Source organism: Crocuta crocuta, unplaced genomic scaffold, assembly GCF_008692635.1.
Source record: "Crocuta crocuta isolate KB4526 unplaced genomic scaffold, BGI_CrCroc_1.0 scaffold14, whole genome shotgun sequence".
NCBI classification, from domain to species: domain Eukaryota; kingdom Metazoa; phylum Chordata; class Mammalia; order Carnivora; family Hyaenidae; genus Crocuta; species Crocuta crocuta.
In genome coordinates this window covers 1,989,799-2,006,991 of record NW_027530209.1, presented here as the reverse complement: position 1 = coordinate 2,006,991, position 17,193 = coordinate 1,989,799, and the positions used below count along the sequence as shown (strand labels likewise).

At 36.0% G+C, this 17,193-nt stretch overlaps 1 protein-coding gene across 1 annotated transcript; it reads right to left on the bottom strand.

Annotated features, from left to right (window-relative positions):
* Positions 1–14,497: 14,497 nt before the first annotated feature.
* Positions 14,498–14,828, bottom strand: LOC144232506 (anaphase-promoting complex subunit 16-like). Its single transcript, XM_077765335.1, has 2 exons — positions 14,697–14,828; positions 14,498–14,623 (listed from the first exon to the last, which is right to left on the bottom strand). The coding sequence occupies exons 1-2, from the start codon at positions 14,826–14,828 to the stop codon at positions 14,498–14,500; spliced, it is 258 nt and encodes an 85-aa protein (XP_077621461.1).
* Between the last annotated feature and the right edge of the window lie 2,365 nt (positions 14,829–17,193).

Sequence of the window (17,193 nt, the reverse complement as noted above, 5' to 3'; positions counted from 1 at the left end):
CAAATCCGAGTCTCCCTCAAATGCTAATGACCATAACAGTCAAGAAGAAGAGATGAGGGGCACCTGACCTGTCTGGCTCAGTCGGTTAAGCATCCGACTTTGGCTCAGGTCATGATCTCACGGTTCATGGGTTTGAGCTCCGAGTCGGGCTTTGTGCTGACAGCCAGCTCGGAGCCTGGAGCCTGTTGCAGATTCTGTGTCTCCCTCTCTCTCTGACCTTCCCCTGCTCTCTCTCTCGCTCTCTCTCTCAGAAATAAATAAAACATTTAAAAAAAAATTTTAAGAAGAAGAGACGAATCTGGACTACAGCACAAGCTGCACAGGGAAATCTGAGTAAAGACCAGATGTTGCAACATCAGATCTTAGGTTGCTTTTGCTCTGTCTCAAGCTGATAACAGGGTCTCCAGCTACCCCCTGGCATTCACTGCAGCAGGCAACGTACTTCCTATGATTTACATTCAGATCCTTCAGAGCATTTCTTCCACAGTCTATTTCCATCCTGGGAATTAGTTTTACCAATTTATAGTTTTTGAAATCCACGGATACTTTGTGTTTATTTGCCATTATTTTTAATGTAAAAAATGGTTAAAATATTTACTTATATTGTATCTACAGAGGGAAACACACCTGACCAAACTGCTAATTCCTCTTACCAGAGGACATCTCCCTTTGAAAAGCTTCCAGGTCACAATGATCTTCTTCCCCCACAGCTGTTCATGATCTTAGTCTCACATATGATTACATATGCTCTCAGTCCACCAGGTGTAGTTTAGAATTTCTCATAGGAGTATGTGATCCTAAATGGATAATAAATGCTGCCTTTGATAGTATGTGTTTATGCTTTGTCTTCCAAAGTAGATGTTACACTCTTTGTCTGTGAACATGCTTCTGCAAATTCAAGAAAGACTGTATCCATGTAAATTTTTACTTATAAAAAACTCTGAAGTTGCAGGGCACCTGAGTGGCTCAGTCAGTTAAGTGTCTGACTCTTGATTTCAGCTCAGCTCATGATCCCAGGGTCCTGAAATCAAGCCCTGCAAGCCCCATGTCAGGCTCTGTGCTGACAGGAAGAAGCCTGCTTGGGTTTCTCTCTCCCTCTCTCACAGCCCACCACCCAGCATGCGAGGGCATTCTCTCCCAAAAAAAAGAAAAAAAAAATTAAAAACCCTGAAGTTGAATTGCCCCTGCCTACTGATGCTTAATTACCATTGGCTTTACAAGGAAACAAGGAAAAAGGAAGCTTTTTCTGTAATTGCTATTTAAAAGCATAGAATTTTCAGCTTTTTTGTAGGCATTAAAGGTTATTGCATGAATCCTATCATTTCTAAGAAACATTTTTTAAGTACAGCTGATTTATTCTGTATCCACTTAAAATAAAATCTCCCAGTATTGTGTGATTTTTTTTAGAGCATTTCACAAGTCTTAGGAAAACTTGGCTATAGAGAGATTTCTAAAATCTCTCCATGGGTCATTCTGAAAGGGTTCTTTCCTAAAGATAATCCTATTATGCTCTCTGTGGCTTAGTTCCTTGTGTGGTTAATTATAAACAATGCAACATGAATCAAGGATTAGGTAGATTTATGATTCTTCTTTTCCTGGGGGGGGTTTCAAAGGCATTTTATTGCCTCATTTGGGCCTCTATCTGAAAGTTTACCTTAGAGAAAAAGATCACAGAGACTCCTGGGTGGCTCAGTCAATTAAGAGTCCAACTTCGGCTCAGGACATGATCTCATGGTTCGTGGGTTCGAGCCCCGATGGAGCTCTGCGCTGACAGCTCAGAGCCTGGAGCCTGCTTTGGATTCTGTGTGTGTGTCTCTCTCTGCCTCTCCCCAGCTCATGCTCTGTCTCTCTTTCTCAAAAATAAAATAAACATTAAAAAAAAGAGAGAAAAGATCACATCATAGCATATGTCTTGTAAAGACTTTCTAAAACCCAATGAGTTGTTAATCAAAGATTTTGTTTTATTTTTTTTCCCTAGTTCAAAGTATTCAATTATTCATTAAGTACTCTAACCTCCTATGTTACAGGAACTTTAAAAGTGGCTTTCTATGTATGTAATTCCAATTACTTTAGGTCTCAAATAAAATTTGGGGGATGTAATAAACTGCCAGTTATTCATGCAAGATAGTGATAAAAATAAACCAATGATCAAAATGTAGTATCATGAAATGGTCTTGCCCTTGGGAAAAATTTACTTAGACTACAAGGAACAGAACCTACCTGCACTAGCAGCTGCAAAAAAAAGGGGGGCGGGGGCGGTGAGGATATTTAGTAGAAGGATTATCTCACAATGACTTGTGCAGTTAGGTGTCAAGCTAACAAAAGCAAGCTCAAGCTCAGAAAGTGAAAAGGTGTGGCATGACCTCTCTGCTTAATCCTTGGAATCTGTCCCATTTTTCTTACTCCTCTGCAGATTGACTTTTTTATGTCTATTGTAGACATTACTACTTCAGTACTATTCATGTCATTTTTTTCGATTCCACAACTTAAGTAAATGGATTAGAACTTACTTCCTGACTCTCTGAAGAAAGCATCTGATTGACCCAATTTTTCCCATGTGTCCTTAGGTGTCCTGAGGTCCAATTACCAATGGCCGCTGTTTAAGAGATGGCCAACAATTGGGCTTTCTAGCTCTGCCAGGGGCATAATTGTAGACCCCCTGAAAAGAAACATACACAGGGCAGACATTGTGGCCAATATGAATGATTCATCAAGAGAAGATGCCAGAAAGATGTAGTATGGATAAAGGGCAAGAGAAGGTGGTGATTACATTGTATGAAACACCTAAGAACAGCAATAATAAAAATAACAGTGAGAAATAACAGAAGAGCATTACTTTCTTAGACCTAATTAACTTCTACCATAATAATTTATTTTAAATGAAAGTAAAACCAATTTCTTCCTATGTTAATTGACTCAGGCATTTATCATATCAAGCTAGTAAAGATATAATTGTGTTCATTTACTTTTCAGTCTGAGTTAGAATGTGAGACATGGGGTGAATGGTGGCACAGGTGTGTATATGGAAAAGCACATAAAATAGCCCTTGCTTGCAAAAAGCTTAGTGTCACTGGGGAAATAAACATTTCCATGGTGAAACAAGTGTAGAAAAACACACTTGTATATTGTCTCTGTATTATCTATATTAGTTGATATGAGCTGTAAGATCTATACAAAATTTAAAAAGATAATGAGTCTCCCACTTGAAGTAGTGGAAAGCCAGATAATTCAGAGTAGCACTTACTCAGACCACATTTTTTAAAAATGAAAAAAAATTTAGAAAAATACATATTGGCTTCATATAGATATGAAAATACTGAAAAATTCCCAGGTGAGGATTTACGAAAAGATGGGAAAACAAACATAAGCATTTGAAACTGCTTTTCAGGGACATCTGTTGATTCCTAAAGAGGCTTATTTAGCTTGGGGTACAGAAAAAAAGTCATGTCCCCAACAACTAGGGAATCTGGTACAATCCTGTATTTGGGTTGGGACCCCAAATGGCTTAATCATAAAAGTAAGGAAGAACCAGAGATAAACTCTCCCCTATATGGACTATGGCCCAATGTCAAGTGATCAAGTTTGATAAATTCTGAAATTGGATTAAGGTCATTCTAGGCAAGAGATTACAATGACCACAGGTGTACAACAAAAGCCAACAAAAATAATTTTGATTGGAACATAACATTAGCTAGGCCTCAAATTATTTCTTTAAGGAATTTTTCAAATAAAGTGTCTGGAACGCAATCAGTGATAATCAGGCAATGATAATGCAGCCAGTGATAACACAGAGACGGGGGGGAAGTGCATATGAACAAACAGAAACAATAAATAGTGAGTCTCATTGAAGCTGGTCCATATATTTGAACTAATGGACACAGACTTCAAATAGACTTTAAAATAACTAGGTTCAATGAGATAATGAAGTGATTGAAAATTTCAGCAGAAAGGTGGAATACAAAATATTACATCTTTGAAAAGGAGTGAAATAGAAATTTTAGAGCTAAAGATTCTAAGAAAACTGAGAACTCAGTGGATAAGTATAACAACTGATTAGCCACAACTAAAAAAAGAATCAGTTAACCGGGGAAGTAGATCAAAAGAAACTACAGAGTAAAGAATAGAGAGATAAATGAATGTTATGCACCAAAGACAGAGTAAGAGACATAGATAATACATTGAAAAGAGCAAACATGCATTTATTTCCTTTCTCAGAAGAAGAGAGTATGTAGCAGAAGCAATATTTAAAAAGAGAATGGCTTTGAATTTTCCAAAACTGATCAAAGACATCATCCACAGATTTAAGAAACCCAAGCATGAAGACTACAGAGAAACCCACACCAATAGATACCATAGTAAAATTTCAGATAACCGAATATAAAGAGACAATCTTAAAAACAGGCAGAGGAAAAGAGATACTATATTCAAATGAGTAATAATTAGTATAAGAGATGACTTCTTAAAAAATATCATGATAGTTTTAATGGACTGAAAGAAAATTGATTTCTATGCTATTGAAAAGATTCAAATTTAAGCTAACATGATAGCCTCAGGCTAAAAAAAAAATTAGAGAATTCATCACCAGTAAAACTACCAAGGAAATAATAAAGAATAGTCTCTACATAAAAGGACATAGTCTTAGATAAACCTTACAAATTTAGGATGAAGTGAAAAATAAAGAAAACTGTAACTAAGTGGGGAAAATATATGAAAGTTAGCCTCATAAACCTGTTATAATAATATCTTAGGGGGTTTAATACACACACACACACACACACACACCTGTTCTGGAATGATTTGTATGTCAAAACCTGTGCTCACTAATTATCCTTACAAGCAATCTACTAAAGAGAGACTGGCAGAAGTGTTTTATTTTGAAGCTTATGAAACTTTTGATAAAATACTTCCTTTCCCAACCCCACCTTACCCACCCTTCCACAAGAAATAGAAGGAAGTTGTCCAAAGCAGTGAAAACTGTGACTGGCAAATCTCACTATGCCAAATACACGTATACGCATAACATCAAGGGAAATGGAGCTCAGATGGCCAGCTTTTGCATCTGGGCAGCAGGTGGTAAGCTCCAGTAAGAGAGCAGCTGGCAGGGAGAGGGGTGCGGGACCCTCTGAAACTACCCTGAATCATGCAGTGAATACGGAGGTTGGTCAGGACACATAGCTCATACAAATAAGGTGTCTTAAAGCACCAGAAAAAAACATATAGCATTGTCTCTGACAACTAAAAACTGAAGTATAAATGATTATCCGGAAACATTTACCATATTTCTATGTTTTTAAAATCATATTTCATATGACTCAAGCAAAATATCAATTCTCAATATTGTAATACACTTCTCATAAGACAGACATACAGTCCATTTGCCAAAGAACAATGGTTGTAACTGAGTTTATATTAGCTTCTCCTCTCCAAAACTTCATTTTTCAAAATAAAACATTATACTAATTACAGGGGCAGCTGGGTGGCTGAGTCTGTTGAGTGTCTGGCTCTTGATCTTGGCTCAGGTCATGCTCTCAGGGCTTGGGGGATCAAGCCCCATGTTGGCTTCGAATTCTCTCTCTCTTCTTTCTCTGCCTCAACCTCATTCATGCTCTCTCTGTCTCTCTCTCTCTGTCTCTCTGTCTCTCTCTCTGTGTCTCACTCTCTGTCTCTCAAAATAAATAAACATTAAAAAAATACCACAATAATTACAGTGAAAATATAAATAAAAAATACAAACACATACTTAAAGCTACAACTTTCTAACATCTTTCTGACTCATTCCTCCCTTTTAAAAATTGGATTAATGCAATCAGTTTCAAAGGGACATGATGGGGAACACTAATAGAAAGAATATTGTGATTGTTTAATAGGAGTTTATAGATGCTGAATACAGGTGATGCGATAGGCCTACCTTCTCAAAAATGCTTCAATATAATTTTGGCTTAATTTATGCTTCCAGATAAATTAATTCAAAAGTTTTCACATAAACAGACTAATAATATCAAATTTATTGTATTTTTTAATTTGTTAAATACTGGTCTAGTTACCTCATATAGATAATTTTGTTGAGTTCTAAATAATAAGTAGAGAAAGCACCTGTTATTTAAGAAATATTTTTATATAAAAACTGAGAGGATAAACAGGTTAACAGTACACAAGATGCACTATTTCAGTGAATGCTACATTTTTATAAATAATATTAGGGTTTAAAATAATGATAATTGGGTATCAATTTGGCCCCCAGGGAAATATTTACTGAAATAGTTAATATTTTCTGAAAAATAACACGAAAATGTGGTATTTGTTGATGAGAACCAATAAAGACAATTTCATTCTTGAACTACTGAATTTTATACTTCTCTTGGTCATCCAAAGAATTCATAATCATGAAGAAAACTGGATTATATACTTTGAAACAGACAAAGGCTTTCTTCTGCAGAGTTATCGATGACAGGGACAATGTTAGAGACGGCAGAAAAGCTCTCATCAACTACGTCGTGTCTCAATTTAAAATTCCAGCACTGACATATTGTAACAATGACAGCAAAGAAGCCCTTTCTCCAGTTGTACAATAAAGAGATAGCATGATATCCATCAAAAAGATTAAGTAATGAAACAGGACACATTTCTGTCACTTCTACATCCACCTGCTGTGCAAGTACATAAAAAGAAAAAGAAGCCGTCAGTTTGAACAGCATTTTCCAATCTGGAAGCTTTTAGGAAAATTACAGGGCACTGAAGAATTACAGTTCACATTAGAACTGATTGGTGTCATAGTCAAAAGGGGGGATAGATTTCTTGTCTTTGGCAGTAGGAATTTGTCTTCCATGAGCAAAGATAATTACTTCCCACAGACACAAAACTAAAGTTATAGCTAATCAAAGAAATCACCGCTTTAAGTAAAGCCTTCATGGGCTCCTGATTTAGTACTAAATTGATTCTGATTTTCATAAATGAAGAGCAGCTTTGACTGTGTTGTCAGCATCTGTACAGGTAATAATGTTTCTGGACCAACGTTGCTCCAAGGTTCTGTCCTGGAAAAATATCTGGCTCCTGCTAATCTTGGTAGATGTCCTGATTAAAATAAACTAAAATCTTTCATTACCCAGAGTAGCATCTTTAGGATGATTGTATTAAACAAGATTGATTTCTCATCTTTCCTAGTCAAGGAAGAAATGTTTGACAACAGCAGCCGTTTCACTCGGAATCACAAATCACAATTCTTAGCACTGCTTTCTTCTAAATTTTAGCTCAGAGAACAACAAACACATAACTGTGTATTCAGCAAAGAAAGGAGAAGAGAAAGCTGGCAATTTAATGATTTAACCATAACTAAATCAATTGTGTACTGAGCATAAGAGGTTTTAGCAGTGGAAAATCATTTAAGAAAGGCTTCAGGAAATCTGACCAAGCTAGAGAAAGCATATTTATGCCTCATACTCATAAATAAAAATACTGATTTGCTTGTCAAGCTCCCCAGTCTCAACTTTATGAAAGTGCAAAATGTAAGGACATAAACCTATGGAGATTTTTGGACCAGAAACCTGACTTCTCTATTATACTTGGTAAAAGAAAAGAAAGAAACCACACAAAAGTCAAAGTCACAATTAAAACAGGTCAAAGCTGCATGAAATATAATTGAATGATTGGGTTAAATTCCATTTAATATTTGATACACAAGTTATCATTTTAAACATATCCTTACAAAGAGTAAACTAAAATGTCTAAAGCAACTGTATACACATTGGTTGATGGAAAATGGTCAAATTGTAGCAACTGAAAAGTCTGCTTTCAGATCTGTTACCTAATTTTATTTTTATTTTTAAAAATTTTTAATGTTTTTTATTTATTTCTGAGAAGAGAGAGAGACAAGGTGAGCAGGGGAGGGTCAGAGAGAGAGGGAGACACAGAATCCGAAGCAGGCTCCAGGCTCTGAGCTAGCTGTCAGAGCCCGTCGTGGGGCTCGAACCCATGAACCTTGAGGTCATGACCGAAGCCAAAGTCGGATGCTTAACTAACTGAGCCACCCAGATGCCCCTGTTACCTAATTTTATTTTGGTTGCTTTAACATTAGTAAGGTAAAACTGTTATATGCAATTAGAAATATTGCAGAAAGACCAGGATAGACTTATCTTGGTGGGAAACAGAATTTTATTAAGACGGGGCAGTTCAAGAGACCTTAATAAAGAGACTATTTAGGCAGGTGTAGGCAGTTAATAAAAAACAATAAAGGATGCTGAAGTACCCAGAGGTAGCAGAGCAGGAAGCTATTACCATCCAAAACCTGGGAATAAGGGAGTAAATAATGTTACTGGAGCCCAATGAGAGCTGAAGTCATAGAGGAGAAGTTGCCCAACAGAAGAAGCTACAGTCTTGAGTGCCCAAAGCCACTGGCAGGACCCTGAAGCAAAGCAGGGAAGAAATGGTAAAGAAATATTTATATCTTGTCTTCCTTTTTCAGCCCAATGCTCTGTTGATGGCTTTCACTGGCTAAATTGAACAAGTTCATATAGCTAACAAGGGGATCTGGGCAATGCTGGCCCTATGCCTCCGCCATGCAGGGCAACAAGTAGAAAACAGAAAGATAGGAACTGAGAGTGAAGGAAGCAAATGTAGAATAATGGGCATGCAGTGTACATCTATTGGTTGTTATCGTTCACAATACTCGTTACAAACTAATGAATAGATATTTTTGCTGAGTTATAGTAATTTTATTCTCATCTCCAATCTTTTGTGGCTAGAAGGTAACTCTTTCTCCACTGTTAGATTAATTTATTTCCATTTTTTTACTATTATAAAATTAATAATTACAATAAACATTCATTACTGAGAGGTAAGAGTTATATGAAAGATGTTTTTAATATAAAATTTATTGAGATAAATATACTTACCATAAATATATCACATTTTAAGGGTACAGGCTGCTGACATTTGACAACTGTACATGACCTTGTAAACATCATACCCATCAAGATATAGAACATTTATTTCCCCCAGGGCGCCTGGGTGGCTCAGTCAGTTAAGCATCCAACTTGGCTCAGGTCATGATCTTATGGTTCCTGGGTTCGAGCCCCGCATTGAGCTCTGTGCTGACAGCTTGGAGCCTGGAGCCTGCTTCGGATTCTGTGTCTCCCTCACTCTCTGCCCCTCCTCTGCTCTCACACATACTCTCTCTCTCTTATAAATAAACATTAAAAAAAATTTTTTAAAAAAAGAACATTTACTTCCCCCAAACAATGATCCCTCATATCCTTTTGTAGTCAATCTCTTCCAACTATTACTTACTCCTGAAAAGAGTTGATCTGATTTTGACCTAGACTTGCCTATTCTTTAAGTCTGTAAAATGGTATATTTGCCATATGTCTGTGAAATGCAGTCTTGTTAGAATTCTGTTACATTATTTCTGAGTTCTTGTCAGAAATCAGTGTGTGCATGTGTGTCTACTTTCGTACTCTCTATTCTGTTTCATTGACTTATATGCCTGTTCTAAGACACATAATTCTACACTCTGATAATCATAGCTTCATAGTATGTCTTAAAATAGTTAATATAATTCCTCCCACTTCCTTTTAAAATTACATTGGCTATTCTCAATCATTTGCATTTTTATGTAATTTTTAGAATTAACTTGTCAATTTATAAAACAAAACAAAATCCTGCTAAATTTTTGTTGACATTGCTTTGTATTTCCAGATAAACTTGGGAAGAATATATATCTTAACATAAATGATTCTTTCGATCCATGAATATAGTATATTTTCCCAATAATTTAGATAATCTTTAATTTCTTTTAGTAATGTTTTGTAGTTTTCAATGCACAGGGCCTTTACATAATTTGTTAAATTTATATCTAAGTATTTTATGATTATTTTTATATTATAATACATTTCAGTGTTTAAAATTTTTATTTTCCGTTTTTTGTTGCAAATATATAGAAATAGAATGGAAATGTTTTATATTGAAATTTCATATATTATATACTCTAAAATCCACTTATTATTATTGCAAATTCAATTGTACTAACAGTTATTTAGTTGCATCAGAATTTTCTATTTAGCCACTTATGCTGCCTATAAATAAACAGTTTTATTTCTTTGCTTCCAAGTTGTATGTCTTTTATTTATTTATCTTGCCTACTGCAGTGGCTAGAATAATCAGTAAAATATTGAATGAAAATAGTGAGAGAGGGCAAAGAGCCCATCCTCTCAATGTTTCTGATCTTAGGGAGAAAGAAATCAGAGCGTCACCATTAAATATGAAGTTTTTTGCAGAATTTTCACAAATGCCTTTTGTCAACATGAAGCAGTTTTCTTCTATTCCTATTACTGAGAATTTTTACTATACATGGGTTTTTAATTTGTCAAATGCTTTTTTTATTTTTTTATTTTTTTCAATGTTTATTTTTGAGAGAGAGAGACAGAGTGCAAGCAGGGGAGGGACAGTGAGAGAGGGAGACAGAGTCTGAATCAGGATCCAGGCTCTGAGCTGTCAGCATAGAGCCTGACGCAGAGCTTGAACTCATAACTGCGATTTCATGAACCCAGCCGAAGTCAACTGAACTTCTTAATCAACTGAACAACTTAACAACTGAACTTAATCAACTGAACCACCGAGGCGCCCCTAAATGCTTTTTTGTGCAACTGCTAAGATCGTAACATGTTTCTCCCTTCTTTTCTTTCTTTTCTTTTCTTTTCTTTTTTTTTTTTAAAGTAGGCTCCATACCCAGCATGTAGTCCAATGCAGGGTTTGAACTTACAACCCTGAGATCAAGGGCTAAGCTGAGATCATGAGTGGGGCACTTAACCATTGAGCCACCCACTTGTCCCTCCTTATTTTCTTAATGTAGTGAGTTATACTAGTTTTGAACAATGAAGCAATCTTGATTATGTGGGATAAACCTGACTTAATCGCATGGTGTTATCCTCATTTATATATTGTTGGATTTTATTTACTAATATTGTTGAGGATTTGTTCTATGTTTATGGGAGTTATTAGTCTGCAACATCATTCTTTCTTGAATGTTTGTTAATATTATCAATAAAACCGAAAAGCTTGGAATTTTTTTGTGGGAAGTTTTAATTAAAATTTTAATTTCCTTAATGGATAAGAAGCTATTCATATTTTGTATTTCTTCTTGAGCTCATGTTGGTAAATTTTGTTTTAAGAAATTTATTTTATCAGAGTTGTCATATTGTCAGATGCGGTTATAATACTCCCTTATGATTCTTTTAAGATCTGTATGATCTGCAGTGATAACCCCTCTTACATTTTTTATTTTGGTAATTTGTATCCTCTTTATTATTGATTACTTTTGTTAGGGGGCTTACCCATTTCATTAATCTAGTCAAGTAACTAGTGTTTGGATTTGCAAACTTTATTCATTGCCTGTTTTCTGTTTTAAAGATATCTGCCATCAATGAATTTTCTCAGTTTTCATTTGTCTGAAAATTTTCATTTTATCCTGGATTTTACAGTATATTATTACTTAACATAGAATTCTAGGTAAATAATTTTTTTTCTTTCAACATTTTAAGGATGTCCTTCTTATCCTATTTTCCTTTAAATACTGTGTCTTTTTTGTATATGCTTTTATGATTTTTTCTTTACCAGTTTTGAGCAATTTGGCTATCATGTGCACAGGTATGGTTTTCTTTAAAATATAGTTATTTTATACATATGTATATATGTGTGTGTGTGTATATATATATATATTATTGATATATTCTGTTTGGTATTTGGTGAGTTCCTTGAATCCATGTATCAGGGTTTTGAGGATTTTTGTTCATAAAATTTGCAAAGTTTTCAGGCATCATATTCTGAAGTTGTTTGGTTTTTTTCCTAGCTCAATCTTAATCTCTTCTGATTCTAAAATTCCAATTGCACATATGTTAGATAATTTGATAGTGTTCTACAAATTTTTGAGTCCCTGTTTACTTTTTTCATTTTTAAATTATTGTTTCGTCTTTGGATTTGATAGTTCCTATTTATCTGGTAGGAAAAATGACATCTTTACTATTGAATATTTTTATTCAAAAACACCTTATCTCCCCTATTTGTTCATATATTTCTTATATCCTTATATATTGTTATGTTCTTTCTTTCTTGCAAAGACCTTGCTTCTTATTTGTGGCTATCTTCATTGATTCATAGTAACTACACATTTCTAAAACTTCACAGTATATTAATAATGCTTTTAATAATTATTATTTCTTAGATTAGTTACTCTGAACTATTTCTTGATAAGTGGACACTGATTATACTGGAAATTTTACGGCAAACAGTTTTTTGGTGACAAAATCAAAATTCCAAAAGATAAATGACAAACTGAGAAAAATATTTGTAATGCCTATCACAGAATAAAACTGATATTCTCAAAAATAAAGAGTCCTTGGGGTGCCTGGGTGGCTTAGTCAGTTAAGTGTCCAACTTCAGCTCAGGTCATGATCTCAAGGTTCATGGGTTCGAGTCCCACGTCAGGCTCTGTGCTGACAGCCAGCTCAGAGCCTGGAGCCTGTTTCAGATTCTGTATCTCCCTCTCTCTCTGCCTCTCTCTCTCTCTTTCAGAAATAAATAAAACATTTAAAAATTTGTTTTAAATAAAGAGCCCTTAAAAACAAACAAACAAAAAAAGACAAACAATAGAAATGAACAAAGACTGCACAAAAAAAGAGACAAATAGTTTTTAACCATATTTGGGTTAAATACCCAAAATAATCCATTTTGGTGAAGAAAATACCCAAATTTATTCATAATAAGAAAATCACAAATTAAAACTGCACTGTTATATCTTTTTCTCACTTATCAGTTTGATAAAAATTCAAATTTGACGAATATTGTTGGTAGCAACATGGTGAAGGAAAGGTGCTCTTGAATTGCTGACTGGGGTTGTAAATGAATACAACTATTACAGAGTAGAATTTAACAACATGTAGCAAAATTACATGTGCATTTTCCTTCTTAGCAATATTAACTACTTCTATGAATCTGTCCTAAAGATGCATGACTAAAAAAGATGTATACCAAAAAACCCCAATAATACATAAGGCTATCTATTCTTTGAAATAGTGTTTATAACAAAATAAAACCAAAAACAACCCAAATATCAATCGAATGGAGCTGGCTAAAAGAACATACATTGAGTACATGCATTGAGTAGAGTGCTATGGAGCTATAAAAGGAATAAAAAATATGTCTGTGCATGTCCTTGGAGTCATTTCCAGAAAGTATGGCTAAGTAAAAAAGCAAAGTAGGAAAAAATACATAGCAGTGTATTATACTACTGTTTATGAAAGAAAGAGAAGAACACATGCATTTGCTTTTATATACATTTTAAACTGAAAAGGTTAAAAAAAATAGTTCTAAGAAGGGGCACCTGGGTGGCTCAGTCGGTTAAGCGTCCGACTTCAGCTCAGGTCATGATCTCACAGTTTGTGAGTTCAAGCCCTGCATCGCACTCTGTACTGACAGCTCAGAGCCTGGAGCCTACTTCTGATTCTCTGTCTCCCTCTCTCTGCCCCTCCCCCACTTGCACTCTGTCTCTCTCTCTCTCTCAACAATAAATAAACATCAAGAAACATTTAAAAAGAAAAAAGAAGAGAGATGAAATATAGCAGAGAGGACAGAGTAGAAGCTACATTTCTCTAGGTGTCTGGCATTCTACAGTATGTGTAGCTTCTTACTCCAACTAAGCATGGAATCACCCACCTAAGTAACCCTGGGTGTTATGAAACACTGGTTTATGAAAGAAGGATGTATTTGAGCCTCAATTCTTTTTTTTTTTTTAACTCTTTCAAAGGTTTTATTTGCTACAGAATTGCTTGAGCCCACCAACAAGATGAACTTGGGATTTCTGTGTTTAAAAGGATTTTGCTCACAGATTTATTTTACAAGTGCTTCAGCAATCACAAAGTAATTCTTTTTGCCAGCATTTGGCATGTATCTAGAAGACATTAGAAAAGGTATCTATAGAATTAGATGTCTAAAAATTTTTTAAATTTAAAAAAAACACAAATATTTTAAAATCCCTCGTTTGGACAGGTCCTGAGTTGAAATCACATTCATCTGCAAGGAACTGTTTTATGTCAGAAATGTTGTGTTTTATAACTCCAGATCCTGATCTTGGATTTGACCTGTGAGGTTTCCAGGCACCGCAAGAATGACAGAAGAGACGTCACTCAGTTGGCCAATTTCAGCATGTGTCCTACCTGGCTTGTAAAGTTTTATAAATACCTCTTAAACCTGAACCTCCAGGTTCTCTGATGTCGGCTGTATTAATCTGATTCTCAATACTTTTTTTGAACAAATGAACAAAAATTTCCCCTGCAAGATCACATATTTAAGTATTTGTTGCTTGTGGATAGATACAAAGAAACCAAGCATGTACGTAAAGTAAACAATTCCACAATGGAGCTGGGCTCTCTGGAAGGCTGTGTAAGCTCTAAGAGAAGTCACTCCCTGGCCCTACACTTGCTGTGCACCAGAGGCAGCCATCCGAGCAAGATCAACCTGAAGAAGGTGTGAACCCCGGCAGCTGGTCGATGGGTTTAACCCGCCACTGGTCTGCCTCCAGCGCTTCTACCAAAACAGCTAAATTTTCCATCCGAGCAACTTGCTGATCGTCTTTCACCTACTTAAGCATAGATGCCACTTGACAACAGAAAACAGATTTGCAGGGGAATCTCTCAGAGTCCTCTTCTAACGTCTCTCCAGCTCTCTGCGTAGGTGAAAAGGGCTTTCCGTGGTGGGGCAAGGTCTAAGACACTGACACCAGATCCAGTGACAAAACTTCCACTGACCCCAGCAGCTGAGGGGGAGGATGAAGAGGCAGCCATTTTCTCTCTAGCAGAATTCTCACTTTCCTCTACAGCTCCCCCATCCCCGTCCCCAAGGCCAGCCAGGACCACAGGGGCAGCATTTAAGGGGAGGACAGAGACTCAAATCTTAAAGAAAGCACCATAGCATAAGGAGAAAGTTCATGCGCTTTAGAGTCAGTGACATCACAGTTAGGATACTGACTTGTCTTTCACTAGCCAGTGGGACTTTGGGCAAGTTACTTAACTTCTCTGAGCTTCAGATTTCTCATGTATAAAATAGAGATAAAATTAATACCTACCTCATGAGATGGTGCAAAGGATTAAATTAAACAAAGTGACTTCACAAAGCAAAACTTCCCAATGGGAATATTAGTGACCATAGTCATGATCAGTTTGGAGACGGGGCTAGAAATGGCTTAAACTATGAAAATATGTGAGTGATTTAATGAATAAACATTTTTAAAGAATATTTAAGATTCTCTCTGGAAAGAATGTCACTATTATAGTCAATTGTTCTGTCTTGAGTAGAAGGGAAAGTAGGGCAGTTATTGTCCATTGGAACTGTGAGCCCATGGCCAGGCCTGGGTCAGGTATATGCATTCTCATAGGTATACTTGTGTTCATTCCAGAGAAAAATTAGGAGAGCAAGTGTTTTATAGGCTAGAACTCAGCAGTAAAAAAATATATGAATACTGGACCCTGTATAGCAATCACAATGGGTCTGTGATTACCTCAGTATTTTACCCTAATCATGGCAGTCTCCAAAGAAAAAGGAAATTCAGTAAAGGAGGGGGGAGAAACAAGGATTTAAGGGTTGTCACAAAAACAATTAAACCATAAAAGCAACTGTCATGTAATTATCAAATTGCCTTTCTGTGTGACTTAGGGCAACGTCTCAAGGTTCTCTCTCTCCTATTGTTCTTCATCCCCCAAAATCATTAAAACAAGGGAGTGTGATTGGAGGTTTCCTAACATCTCCTGAGCTGATGACATAATAACCCAAAACTTTAAAATTCCCATCTAGCAAGATAAAATTCCTTAGAAAGACAGGGGGCAGCCAATACGTACAGATGAAGTTATTTTCTTAGCATGTGGAAGTGAGTCTATGCTTTTTGCCATCTGAAGTAAAGTCCTTTGGGTTCAACTTTTATCTAAATCTTTCCTGTGAAGAATTGCCATTTGTTTTTCTGACATGTGTAATTACTTTTTCTTGGCCTTTAAATTTGAGATCACTGCAGGGAGTGCCTGGGTGGCTCAGTCAGTTAAGCCTCCTACTCCTGATTTTGGCTCAGGTCATGATCTTGAAGTTTGTGGGAATGAGCCCTGCAACGGACTCTGCACTGACAATAAGGAAGCCTGCTTGGGATTCTCTCTCCCTTTCCCTCTACCCCTCCCCTGCGCTCACACTCTCTCTCTCTAAATAAACATTTAAATACAAATAAATAAATAAATAAATAAATAAATAAAGTTTGAGATCGTTGGGTTTTTGTAGTACTTTTACCTAAGCAAAAGTCAACCAGTCATCTTTTCACAGACTTACATACAGATGGGTAGAAATACTTACTCTAAGCACCTTAATGGTCCTTCCAAAAAAGAAGTATTAAAAAGAAACATAATTTCTCAATGGTGGCATTACATGTCACCAATTATCAACTTTGTGTTAGGATAAAAAGATGGAGGACATTAAAGAATTTTTAGTGCTAGTTTCATTTAAAAATTTTATAATTATATTACTCACTCAAGTTCCACTGTACCTAATACTAGTTCAGATTACATATGTATAAACATGGTATTGGGTCTTCTTACACAGTGAATGGCAAACATTTTCCCTCTAAAATCTAAAATAGTACTTTAAAGAAATATAGGCCAGGGTAGCCTGGGTAACTCAGTCAGTTAAGCATCCAACTTCGGCTCAGATCATGATCTCATGGATTGTGAGTTTGAGCCCCTCTTTTCAGGCTCTGGGCTGACAGCTCAGAACCTGGAGCCTGCTTCGGATTCTGTGTCTTCCTCTCCCTCTGCCCCTCCCCTGCTTGTACTCTTGTTTTTCTCTCCTTCAAAAATAAATAAACATTTAAATTTTTTTTAAAAAAGAAAAAATATAGGCCAAAGAGCTCCAGTGAAATCAGCTCTGTAATATTCCATATAGCTCAATATCTTTTAAAGATTGGGTTCATATGTCTCTACAGTCAAATGAGTAGGATATTCTGTCCTGTATAGAGAAGGCAGCAATCTGGCAACATAGGAGTTGGCAAAAACATAATCCACATGTACCCAGGTGCAGGGAAGTGCCTCAGGGACCTAGGACACAGGCTGAAGGAGATTTTGATAGGTGCTCTCCACTGCTGGGGGGTCATTACCCACACCAGTCACCTCAAACACA

Coding starts and splice junctions, on each gene's coding strand:
- LOC144232506 (XM_077765335.1), bottom strand. CDS start 14,828: ATGGCTGCCTCTTCATCCTCCCCCTCAGCTGCTGGGGTCAGTGGAAGT. Junction 14,624..14,696: donor ACGCAGAGAGCTGGAGAGAC/GTTAGAAGAGGA, acceptor ATGCTTAAGTAG/GTGAAAGACGATCAGCAAGT.